At 30.4% G+C, this 13,650-nt stretch overlaps 2 protein-coding genes across 2 annotated transcripts; both read right to left on the reverse strand.

Annotated features, from left to right (window-relative positions):
* Positions 1-66: 66 nt before the first annotated feature.
* Positions 67-12,160, reverse strand: Bma-dyf-2 (WD repeat membrane protein, putative; the record flags this gene model as incomplete). The annotated part of the gene is made up of 36 exons (XM_043077363.1): positions 67-178; positions 444-520; positions 615-741; positions 1,008-1,158; positions 1,538-1,619; positions 1,978-2,199; positions 2,526-2,666; positions 3,146-3,313; positions 3,605-3,671; positions 3,806-3,933; positions 4,086-4,188; positions 4,334-4,416; positions 4,503-4,578; positions 4,704-4,777; positions 4,917-4,989; positions 5,118-5,227; positions 5,395-5,567; positions 5,679-5,776; positions 5,906-5,943; positions 6,025-6,191; positions 6,667-6,772; positions 6,982-7,179; positions 7,382-7,486; positions 7,622-7,728; positions 8,057-8,174; positions 8,265-8,437; positions 8,568-8,638; positions 8,825-8,916; positions 9,116-9,197; positions 9,453-9,565; positions 9,901-10,117; positions 10,477-10,575; positions 10,777-10,908; positions 11,030-11,095; positions 11,412-11,500; positions 12,128-12,160. The coding sequence occupies 36 exons, from the start codon at positions 12,158-12,160 to the stop codon at positions 67-69; spliced, it is 4,071 nt and encodes a 1,356-aa protein (XP_042933297.1).
* Positions 12,161-12,285: 125 nt separating this feature from the next.
* On the reverse strand, positions 12,286-13,443 carry Bma-rps-13 (40S ribosomal protein S13, putative; the record flags this gene model as incomplete). Its single annotated transcript, XM_001895210.2, has 4 exons — positions 12,286-12,420; positions 12,647-12,733; positions 12,884-12,988; positions 13,315-13,443. The coding sequence occupies 4 exons, from the start codon at positions 13,441-13,443 to the stop codon at positions 12,286-12,288; spliced, it is 456 nt and encodes a 151-aa protein (XP_001895245.1).
* Between the last annotated feature and the right edge of the window lie 207 nt (positions 13,444-13,650).

Raw genomic sequence — 13,650 nt, forward strand, 5'->3', positions numbered from 1 at the left:
TTTCGTCATTGAAAATTGAATTCCTATAAACAAGATCACTTGCAAACTTCGCTTTCCTAATTTTTATTACTGTCTGTTTTTTTGGTCATTCATTAAAAACTGCTTTACATCATCCACTAGTTTCAAATCGCTCAGTTCCTCACCACACATTGGGCAACCTTCTTGTTCATCCTTGAGTCTGGAATTAATCAAATATATGATTCCATTATCATTAAAAAAAATAAATGGGCAGTTTCGTGTAGGTTTTCTTCTTTATAATCGATGTAATTTGATCACAAACGTAAATACATGTAGCAATACTAAAAACCAAATTAAATGGAAAAATTTACATAAAAATTTTTACTTGAAATTCCAAAATCGAAATGCAAACTTTCGTCATCACTTCTTTTTTATTTTGTTATAAAATGAGAGAAATCACTCGGCGAATGAAATTTTATGATAACCTTTTTAATTCAGAATAAAAACCAGGGAAGCCACATGATGGGCATGTTGTAAAATCATTCGTGACCAAGTGTAAGCCCTGCAAAGCATAAACAATGTGCGACTTTTTTCACAAAATGAAGATTTCAAACAAAGTTTGTAATTTTTGGGAATAAACAAAGTCGGTTTCTTACTGTAACAATGCAGTAAGGAATCAAATTTTTGCATGAAGCGCAAACGAGTATCGATTCTTCCGTTGGGTTATCACAGTACGGACAACATGTCTTTAGTTCTTCTGGATCTGGTAATTTATCTGATTTCCTGAAATTGGAAGACTGATTTAATTGAAATAAATTACAAGCAATTCACGTTTGGACTACTGTAGTGTTTCTACGAAATGTCGAAATACACAAGAACACTACATTTTGAGAATGAAGAATTACTGTGTTAAATGCATACACGGTAAAAGCTTGCTTACATAAGCTGTTCATTTAACTATCAGAATTACCAATCCATTCCATTTTACAGTTATTTTTTTCTTCCAATTCTCAACTTCATTTATTTATTTTCAAATTGAAGAAGATTACCTTACAACAGCTTCAATTTTTTTGCGGTATTTTTCGTCAATACTCTTTCGATTGCAATCTTTTAGAAGCTCAACAGCAAATTTAAATGCTGATTGTTTAAGGCCTGCTTTGGTACATTCAATAACAGTAGTTGTAAGAATAGATACAACATCTGTAAATGTACTACTTTATAAGCATTTTTTTTATTTGTTATCTCTATGCTAATTCTTTCTTTCCTGATTCATGTTTTGAAAATTGGATAACATTTAAGATAGAAGATATCGAAAAAGTCAAAATAAAGCAGCAGTCGAAAAGATGAAAGAGTATTTTTAATTTGTTAATATAACTTTCATATTAAGAAAATAACGTAGTTTTTTCTTTTCACATTAAAATTTTATATTAAATTAACAGAGAAGATAACTTGTTATGAATTTTTATGTTTGGAAAATTAATCCGAATAATTCGCATATCGAATTTTCTTATAATATATCAACATTAACTCCCTTATTTTTTTTTTTTTTTAAATTGAAAAATAATATTGAATTTCTAACGTGCTGGAAAATGGCTGATACTACCGGCCACTCTTATCAACATACGTGCAGCTTTCATATGTTCGCCACGTTTCACCAAACTCTATTTAAAAACAAAAGTCATATTAGGATAATATTTAATATTAACCAAAAAAAATCCTAATTTTTTGCTTGGAAGAACTGAGATATCGAAAGGGAAAGAAAAAGAAATCAAAACCCCATCTCTTCTGCAACTTTTTGTTTTTAAATCGTTTTTTTTTTTTTTTTTTTTTTTTTTTTTGATAATTCTTCATTTTCCTGAAATAAGTATCATAACTTATTGAATAAATTATAAAATAAGCATCTAAAACTAAAGTGTTTTTTTTTTTTTACTGATGCTGTAGCCGATATTGCAAGATAAAGTAATGTAGTTTAAAATAAAAATAAGCATCTAAAACTAAAAATCATTGTCCAAAGTTTACCTTTATTATGAGGTAACTGTGTAGTAACATGAGGTTATTTTGCACCTCAAATGGCACTTTGATTCTTTCATTTTGTAATTCTTGATACATGCCAAACAATAACTTATGTGCAGTACGATATGAACCATTTGCTTGCTCTTCGGTGGCTATCACAACCGCTGTTTTCGCTGCTTCACGGTACATTTTCATTGAAATATAGTATTTAAAGAGAAATTTTGGATTCTAAAAATTAAAAAAACATAGTATGAAACTTTTTTTAAACCTTCAAGGAATGCTTTGGAGATTTCGAAATATTGACAATCGATATCGAATGTTTAATTTTTCCCACAAATTAGTACATGGATTTGATAAAACTTTCATATGATTTTTCATAGCTCAAGTCTTAAATTTATAAGAACCATAATTGGAACATCAGGACTAGTATAACTGATAATTGAAATGCCTAATAGTAAGATTTAATTTTCTATATCATCAGTGAAATCAAAAAAAAAAAAAAAAAGAAGTGATACAATAGAAAAAATGAGAAGAGATGGAAATTTAAGACATACCTTAGGAATACCATCAATTTCACCAAGCAAATAATCAATCATATGAGAATTTAGGTCAGGGTTTCGTGCTTCTACTACACATGCTATTGCTGTACTTATTGCCTTCGTATCTTCACCGTTTGTAAGCAAGTAATCCAATGCCTAAAATAATATTCATGCAAATTTAAATATCTTAATTAATTGCAATAAATCACCACTTATATCTAACTTAATAGAAACGATCGACTCATGCTACGAAATTTGATTACAATTATTTTGAAAGTTAGATGTTAAAATAATTTCAGATAATTTAAACTATGTCTTTTTCATATACAAGCGAAATGTTTCACAATTATAATATTAATGCAATAGACTTTTGATATATTTATCATTCTTGTTAAAATTGTGAGAATTATTTCGTTATTTTGTTATGAACCACTTTCTGGCGAGTATTCCCCAACTAGTTAAGTAATCCAAGCATTGGAGAATATGATGAAAAGATGAGAAAGATGAACATTAGCATATTTACAAATTTTCGAATCAAAAAAATAAATTCTCGATTTTCATCAACTAATACTATGAAAAAAGAGATTGCAATTCTTTTTTTTTTCTTTTATTATGAGGCAAAAAAAATCAAAAACCTTCGAATATTGCCCAGCTTTGTAGTAAAAAAATCCAGCTTTCTGTGAATTCATATTCTTTGCATAATAATCAGCCAACTGCAAAAACACATCCACTGTTCCATCATCTTCAACAGCATCAGCAAAAATATCCATCTTTTGTTCTGTTTCTGCCAGATGAAATGCTTCCTGAAAATAACCAGGGGATAAACGGTCGAACTGTGAGATCTCTCTCTTGAAGATCTCAATGGTAAACTTTACTTGAATATAGTATTCACTAAGTGGTGGAAAATTGTGAATACAGTTTTTTTCCGAGTGGTAAGAAAACTATTTCCGAAGAAAAAACAGATCAGCACTGGATAAAATTTTACTACTACTTATGTGTTACTTGAATAGTTTCTGTGGTAAGTTAAATTCTTGGGATTATTAGACAATTCCAAGATTCTACATTTTACACGTTAGAAGACTTTAAGAATTCACCTGTTGACATTGAGAAAGTACCAAAAATTGGATAGCTGAATCTTGATCTCCAAGTTTGGTGAAAAATCTAAAAAAGAGAATAAATCGGAAACTAATAGAAAAACATACGATCATAATGTACTGATAAGAATATACTGATAGGAATATTCATTAAAAATGTTAGAATTATCAAGGAAAAATTACAAAGAACATAGAATCTACTTTGCAACAAGTCTTGCTCCTTCAACGCTTCTACTTTCCCGCACAATACATACTGCTTCTTCAGGCTTATTCAAATGCTCTAACAGAAGTCTTACTAAGTTGTCGTAATCTCGAGCATTTTTGTAAGCCTGAAATTTAATTTAACTTTCATAACATCAAACATCAATACGATTAAAAATAATTTTGGTGAAGATATTGTCATAATTTAGAAAGAATTCAAAGGAAAAAATATTTGCAACGAATGAAAAAAAAACTTTACTAAAATTTGCTAAAACTTTACCATTGCAGCTTGTTTGAATTTTTTCTCTCTTTCCATCACTTTGCCATATGCCGTATGGATTTTTGGCGAGTGAATTTTAGGTAAAAGACTGCTCACCTTAGTCCTATAATAAACCATAAAGGTAATAAAATCTTACCAAATTCTTTAGTTTTAATCCAAAACATTGAAAGTGACAAAAAATTTAATAATAACATTTAAAGACAAAACAGATAGGAAAGAGCTTGAAACTAAATTTTAACAGAATTTACCAATTCTTTGCTTTTAGTGAAACTGCAGCAGCTCGATCATAAAAATGCCCAAGTTCATACAAATATGCTGCATCACTATACTGCTATAAAATCATTATCTTCTAATTATTTTTCTAGAAATGTACAGAAATCAAATTTCTTTCTGGTTCCCTAATCGCTGTAATTAAACCTTTATCTGTTCTAGAATTGTCGCACAATCGCGCTTAACGGCTCGTCCTTCGATACTTGCAGCAATTTCAATTCCTCTACAAAAATAAATTTGATTTTTTAAATAGGTGAATTGGTGTATGCATATATGGAAATTATAATACATACAGGAACAAATATGAATAACTAGAAAAGCAAAAAAATCGCTTTAATTAGTACTTACTTCCGAATATCTCCTGTGCGAATAGACATTCGAGCAATGCCAGAGTTACACATATTGTTATGTTCCAAAACCAACTTATATTTAAAAACAAAACTTTAATATGCATTGAAATGGAATACGAGATCGAAGTAGAAATCAAGCCATTTTTTAAAGGAAAAACTATCCAACATAAACTAGTCAAGTAGCAGGAAGCATAACATATGTAAAAGAAACCTGTTCATTGCTTTCGTCTGGATTTTTAATCAAGCCATTTTCGTATTGCACCAGTGCTTGGCTATAATTTCCCCTGAAAATTAAGAAAAAGTCATAGTGTTAAAAAACATTTGTGATTTGAAGTGCGATCTTTTAGCCCATGTACTTCCACTGTTGTTATACTCAAATACTGCACAGATGATTAAAAGGTACGAAGGTTACATAAATTCTAATTGTTGTGCATATTCCTTTGAAATCATTGGCACTTCTTCTTCAGCCAAACGTTTTGCCAAATTCAGTGCTTTATCCCAATGTAACAGATCCCGACGCATCTAGAAGGATGAAAAACGCCCTTGTATAATTTCAACACCGAAAAATAAATTATTCTCATCTAAATGTGTTCACTTTGAATTCCATAAAAATTCGATCCACAAGTTTACAACTCAATTGCACTTTTTAAAATTAAATAACAGAAAATGCGCAAGGAACTGCTTCTTACATCCAAAGCTTCTCTTGGCTTAGTCGACTGCAAAAAAAGTTTTTCTGCCACATCAAAATTTCCTAATAACAGGGCCAAATATCCATTTAGCAAATTTTTTTCCTCAATGTATTGTATTTCTTCCAAACTCCAAACAATACCCACTGCATCGATTTGCTTGAAAATCTTAATTGCTAAAAAAATTTTTGCTTTTATTTTTGCCGAAATTAATTTTACAAAAAATTATGCGAAGGTGCATATCATTAGTCTAAAAGAAAGAAAGTAATTTCCGATACTAACATTACCTAAATCTACTTCACCATTTTTTGTGGCTGTAATTGCAAATTTATTCCAATGTTCATGAATTTTCGTATATTCACATATACGCCATGCATGCATCCATCTAAAATTGAACGACGCAAAATTAATTTTCGACCTTTTTTTGCAATTTTTTAATTAGCAGGTGATTAGTGAACAAAATGCTTTCATTTTCTAAAATATCGATGTGTGAAAGATTAAGAAATGCACGAACCTTTTTAGATTAAGCGCTTGATCCAATAATTTTTCCAGCTAAAATTTAACACAGTTCTCTCAAATCTAATATATGAAATCTCTTCTGATTATTTCATCAATGAAAAACAAAATACTAACAGTTTTTGGTGATTTCCCTTCAAATACCATATCAGTTCGATGACTCTCCAACAATATACTACCAATACGTCCATTTTGTGTTTGACAGTGAACAATTCCCTTACAAAGCATCAATGGGATATGTCCGTATGGTATATTTGTGATTCCAATTTTTGCCAATGAAACATCTAAAAGATCATTAAATCAACCAAAATTGATTGTTCTCACATGTAACACAAAAGTTAACCACTAAAACACACAATTATCTACTAATTATTTTGTTTTTAAATATTCTGTTCTTACATGAAAAAGACGCAGTATGAATTATAAATTACTTTAAACATTTAAATCTTGAAATAATTGTAGTGAAATTCTTTGCCGGAGGGTAGAAAACGGAAAAGCATTCAACTTTGGAAAGCAACTCATAATATAAAAAAAATAAACAAGTAAATACTTATCTCTATTCACTGAATAGGCATAATGTTAGAATTGAAAGTTATGAGTGATTCCGAAATTTAATCATCAAAATGTTCTTTTTGTATACCACTTCTTCCCTTGCAAGATAATATGAAAAAACCTAATGAATGCACAAACATACTGTTATCAGTGTTTGACAATTGGCAATTAATGTTAATGAGCTAACTATCAATTAAATAAGCTTACTTTCTATTTGATTCTTGGACACAAGATAAACATGAATGGTATCTGAATTACATACAACAAATGTGTCGCGATCCACGGAGAAATTCTCCCATAGACAACTCTTTAACTATAATATATCATTAATAACTAATAATTAATAATAATAAATTTATATTCTCTCTACTCAGACATCTTTCGTCTTGTCAAATTCATCTTAATGTTTCCTGTGGTGTGTTTTAGAAATTTCTCTGCACATCCTATAACTTAATTTAATGGAAGAATACGACTGCATGTACGTTAGATATTTGAGGATTGTATTAAACTGTCAAAATTCACATGAGCAGTGGAATTAATTGAGGGGATTTTGACAGGCTCATTATCAACAGGACTGTAAATGTATGCATTTAAGAGTGCATCGAAAAAACAAAGCGTAATTCCTTCTGGTTCCGGATATAACGATGTGATTCCCGCTACATGTCTGTATTCGTTCACATATCTTTCATCTGCCAATGAATAATAATAAAGGTGCCCATCCTGGAATTAAGCATTAAAAGAAGTCATCCATTTTTCAAAATGAGTTAAAAGTTTAAAAAATGTTAAAAATCTAGTGAATTAATTTCTAGTTTTCGAATGAAATGTTTTTGAAATGTAAAATTCTCGAATGAAATGTTTTTCAAACAAAAAATGTTTTTTTCATTCTACAATTAACATATGTAAAGCAAATTAAAATTCATACATTTGTACAATAGATAAGGAAATTATCGGTGAGTGAAATATCCTGAAGCCCATAACTAGCATGTACCGAATCCGGAATAACGAATCCATTTCCTTCACCATGCAGCTGTAAAATGTTTAATCTATTTAACAGATTAATGGTAGATTATTTTTTTTTCTCCAGTATATTGTATTCTTGAAAATAGGTGGAAAAATAAACAAAATTACGATTAAATATATATAAATATTTTGTTAGTCATACCTTCTGTAACTGTGCCCGATTGTCAAGCTTAGCAACAGCATAGTTTTCATTCAAATGCATAGCATTAACCGTTGACAAATATTCAATTTCACAAACGTGTCGAATTCCTTCATTATTATAACAAATTATGGAAAAATTTATGTAATGACGAATGAATGTGCTTCATTTCATGTCATTTTAAATTGACAGTGAAAATTAAATTCAAACGGTATACATATTTTCTAATGATTTTTTAATGACATTTTTTTGTAGCTAATGAATGAAATTAGCCCTTCATACTGAGACCGATTCAACAAAAAATTACAAATAATGGATAAAAATGTTACATTAAGAAAATAATACTAATTCAATAATATAAAATTTTACCTATAAAATGTGAGCAATATAAGTCAGCAAATACTGGGGTATGTAATGCAAGATCTTTTCATTACTTACCTTTCGTTTCAGCAATTTCATAAAGCCATGCACGATTATTCATTGTAATTGCAATGTGTTTTGGACCCAATGCAATTCTTGTTGGTTCCAGTTCAATTTTCACTACTGCTAATGGATTCTGAAGAAAAGATACTTTTAAGATTCCTTTCGAAAGTTTAGTATTTCAATTTAAATGTTATCAGTGGATCTGTTAAAGAAGTCTGCCCACCTTTTCTCCTTCTCTAAAAAGGGTTATCTCATTCAATGACGATAAAATAGCAATAGTATTCCGGTATGCAGCTCCAAGCATGGGCATTTTTGTTAGAAATAAATGTAATGTGCCAGACCGAGTACTAGCAGCAACCAATCGTCCATCGTAATTTGTTGAAATACTACATAAATCTGTAGAGAAAAATTTCTCTACCTAATTCCTCCATTTAATTTGATACTTAGATTTGTCGAGAATATTAATAACTATTACTGAAAAGATCAAAGAAATTGACAGCAGATGAATTCACAATGACTAACAAACCATTGTTCTTAATGTCAACTTCGACAATTTCAACAATTTCATCAAGTCGACTCATTTCACGTATTCGTATCCTAAAACATGCTGACAGAATTTTTTTGTTATAAAGTTCTGAGATTCCGTTGAAAAATGCTCTGGAAATCAATTGCACAGCTTGTCTTAGTTTCGATATGAGCCGTCATTATCACTCAAAAAACAAAAGAGTAAAATTCTATAAGGACGAAAACACTTGTGAAAGATTGAAAAAAAGGAATATTTACTGATTGTCACCAATTAGCAGAACTTTAGATAATGATTCATTGATGCATATAGACGACAAATATGTCTTGAAATCTTGTACTGCATAAATTTCCTTAAAATATATTACATCGAAGCAAGTTGCGAAAGTTACTTATGGATTTATGTGAACGTTTCATTAGATGTGATTTTTTACAAATAATAGTTATGATGAATGAGTACAAATAATTTTTAAATAATTAAATGGAAATAACCAGTTCTTTAAAAAGAGGAAAGATTAACAACACAACAGCGTAAAACTGAAGTTAACAAACCTGACCAATCTCTGCAGCAATCGTTGAAACACAAACAAAAAAACCTTTATCAAAACCCAATAATAAAAAATTACTCCGATACCTAAAATTTTCTTTCTTTTTTTATGGAAGCATTTCGACTATAATATTATGTCCTTTTCGTCAATAATAATATCATTATTCTACTAACAATCACTGACATTTTTACGGCTTTTTTAGATGAAACTTTTCCATCAAATCACATGATATGTGCAAATGTTCTTCAAATTAAACTATGTGAAAATTTCTAAAGTAAAAAAACTTATTAGGTAAAATAAGTATAATTCATATATATAATAACTGACAATAACCAACCAACCAACAAAATGTTACGATTTGACCGTAATGAACTTGACATTGAAGATTGATAAGTTGTGTATTATCACTCAGCTCTGCCAATAGGATAGTATTCTGACTCAAAATAGCACCTAACTGAAATGGGTATACTATTTAAAATTATTTAAGAGTATACAATTCAACAATTTGAATTTAAAATCAAATTCGTAGTTTTTTTCAAGACAATTCATTTTTGAAAAATAAATGGGAGAAAACAGAATGAAGGATTACAGAAAGGAACAAAAAAAAATGATAAAATAATAATAGAAATTAACGACATCGACAGATAATTTCCTGTGTAGTCAAATTCTGGCAATGATGAAAACGAAAAAAAAAGTGAAAGTTTTGGAGAAAACTAATGGGTAATGAATAATGACTGAGAAAATATTATAATGATCTTATTAAATTATTCCATTCAAAACATAACTAACCATTACGTCAGGCTTAGCATTTTTATCAGTTTGTTGCTTCCGATCACAAAATTTAATCAGTGATGGTTCCATGTTACACATGAATGAATATAGCAAATCACCGTCAATGCTGCTAACAGTTATAGTGAAATCGGTTGAACCCAATGCAAGCAATTCATTATTTGAAAATGCTCCACAAGTTATGGCACTTTGATGCTTCCCGATTGCTGAAGTCTTGCTATAAAAGAAATGTTCCCTTTAATTTATTAAAAAGGTATTCAACATTATTTTGGAAGCATTTTCAACCTATCATCTTCGTCCTGAAAAGGATAACATAAAGATTCATTCTTTCAAATTTATACGTTTTCGTTTTCTGAATAACGTATATTACATACAATTCTGTGCATATGTAGCTCAAATAGTACTAAAATAAACTATATTTTGCATTCGAAGAAATTTTAATCAGACCCTTTCTAATTAATTTGTTGCAGACTTAATTTATAAATGAATTAGAAGGAAATATCGAAATAAGAAATAAGAGAATTGCTGTATGTCTGTCTCTCTCTCTCTCTGTCTCTTTATATATATAAAACTAACCGTGAGGTACGTTGGTTATAAAGTAACAAATTTCCCGTATCATAACCGATAGCCAAAACTGGCGAAATATGAGACCATAATATAAACGTTGGTTTCTCCCTTAAAAATTTTAGAACATATCTGAAATTGAAAGTGAAAATTGCTGAGCTACAAAATTTAAATACTATACTTGCAAAAAATTAAATATTATATTATATATTATAAAGTTTTAGAATCGTTATCAGTTTTAGAAAAGCATAAGAAATGTACTGTTACGAGAAAAAAAAATGTACTTAAGCTACATCATACAGTAATACTTACTTCCCGCTCATACCACTATCTAATTTGGTGGCTGTTTTCGACGTAAATTCCCATAATGTTACTGCTGTACTCTTATCATTCATTATAGCTAACATGTCACCATCTCGATCCCATGATAATGCTTCCACCTGCCTGTACAGAAATAAAAAAAAATAATAGTAAAAACAAAAAGGAAAAAAAGAATTATTGAGAATAATGAAATCAGTAAATAAAATCAACAAATAACTAACTGCCACCTAAAAAGAAATCCTACCCAGGTATGACTAATTCGTCAATCAAATTGCCACTTCGGTCGTATAGTTTCACCAAGTTACTGGAGCTGAAAAATTTTGATATTTCAAATCACTATGAGCTGCTTTCTTAGTGAATTATGAATTACATATTACAAATGCAAAACTGACTTAGATTCTGAATTTAATAAACAAAAATGCAAAATGAGTATAACATAAGTATGACATCAAGTCCATGACAATTATGTCATTTATTTAGTTATTGTCACTGCCCATTTAATATTCTATTCCCAATAAATATGATTAAGTAATTAATCATAAAGTATTACTTTGAAATAGACTCTAGCAAGATATTTCTCGTGAGCGAAGTGAGATTTAAACTAATGAAAAGTAAATAAAACAAACCCAGCAACAGCAAGATAGTTCCCTTTTGGACGCCATTCAAAAATTGGCTCACCTTCGCCGAGTTCTTTTTCTGTTAAACTACATATTAACTGCAAGTGCACAATAATATTGCTATATTCAATTGATTTTCTAAATTAATGGAATATCTCCATTGCTTCTTATTTCACTCTATAATTAATCAATGACTTTCTGTACATGACTGACCTAAACTAGTCTCTGCTTCATTTTCATTTCATAATTTGCCCTGAATCTCGCCAAAGAAAAACTTACTTTCATCCTTAAATATAACTGAATTTAATAAAGACCAACACAAAATTAGCCAACACAAAATAGCAATACATCTCGTTGCTGGGCAACGAAGTAATCGGAAGCTTATCGTGGCGGACGTTTCACTGTTGTAAACAAACGTAATCTTTCCCATACAATCTAGTATGATGTGAGTGAAAACGATGAGTAACATTTGTACATCTCGTGTACCTGGAGTAACAGCCTAACATAAGAATCCGTCAAACAACTATGCTCCCATACCCTCAAACTTCCCATCGAAATCTTTCAATTATTTCCTAAAACAGAAAATCCCAGAAAATTCATTTTGAAGCTCTAAGATACGTTATCCAAAATGTGCCACCAAATACACTACGTCACATTTAATGCATTAATTCACTAGGACCAAGCAAATATTTATTGCATATTCCCCATCAACAATTAGTACTTACCGTGAGCATTACTGGTACATCGCAATTGCGCATTTTAGTGTCTTATTTTGAAGTAGAGCACCAACACATGTATAAATAAGCAAATATTTATTTCGTAAAAAACTTTTTTCTCAAAAAAAGAGAAGTAAACTGACAACAGCAAAACGGAATTATTCACTTTATGAAACAAGTGCTGACGCCGTTGATGATTCGTATTTCCACGTGGCTGGCAATTGGCGTTTCGTTTTGTAATATCGAGCCAAGCGATGGATACGTGATTCGACAAGAATCAGTCTATACTTTGAGTCTTTGTCCTGCAAATCATGACACTAGCCATTGTAGTACACTATTCAGAAAGAAAAACGCTCAAAAGAGTAACATCTACTTCCTTTCCTCATCAAAAAAGTTCTTATTTAAACATGAGAATTTTATTAAACAACTCTTTGAAAATCATCCACAAATGTTAACATGAAATATGAATAAATGGTAGTACGAATGAATTCTTTCCTTAATAAATTGAGGAAAATCGGTTTAAAGAACCTTGCGATTTCTCTCTAAGTGCTTGCGAATATTAACTGCTTTTTTTATAAGGTGATACAAATCTTCCGGGATTTCAGGCGCCATACCCTGAAAAATTGTAGATAATCAGAAGAAATGAATGATTGTACACTATTATATTACCGAACTATCACAACAATGATCAACTCATCGGAGCGAGTTACGCCTTAAGGACTAATACAACAAATCGAATAAAAATGCAAAAATGGAAATTCTTACTTTAGATTTCAAAATGCGTACAATCTTGTTACCGGTAACACGTCGAACCTGGGCAACGCCATGTGAATCACGCAGTATTACACCAATCTGTGAGGGACGTAAACCCTATAATGTAAAACACCGCAAATACTTCCGGCAGCATGAAATAATTGTTCAATGCTTACTTATATAAAGAAGGAACCGTATAGTAAATCTGGAATCCGAATTCTGATCAAAGGAAAAAACTCCAATTTCTTACCTTCCTGACAATATTTGAACATACATAAATCTTCAACCATCCAACAAATTAAATTATTTTCTAACACAACTTCTAGATAACGCTATTTTCGAAAAAAAAAAAAGATGCTATGTTACCTCCAGCCTCACAGATTAGGTAAAGAAATAAATGACAGCATAAGACATTACATGAGCTAGTAAGTAAATAAAGTAACCTTTTTAGCAAGACGTGTAATTTGCTCCTGAACTTCCTCACTTGTAAGCTTAAGCCAAGTTGGTACCGATCGACGGTATGGCAACGCCGACTGTGAGATACCCTTGCCGGGATTGTGCATGCGACCCATAATTGACGATTATTAACTGTAGCAATACTCTTACGTGATATAATTTCCACAATTTACCTGAAAAATACCCTAAATCATTCACTAGCATTACATTAGCAAAAAAAATCCAGTTCTAGACAAACAAAGCAGTAACTTTAACCTACAAATGATTTAGAGTGATGCTTACCAACAAGTGACATACGACACACAACCTAACCAAACCTACTA

This window comes from Brugia malayi (assembly GCF_000002995.4).
Source record: "Brugia malayi strain FR3 genome assembly, contig: Bm_v4_Chr1_scaffold_001, whole genome shotgun sequence".
Taxonomy (NCBI): domain Eukaryota; kingdom Metazoa; phylum Nematoda; class Chromadorea; order Rhabditida; family Onchocercidae; genus Brugia; species Brugia malayi.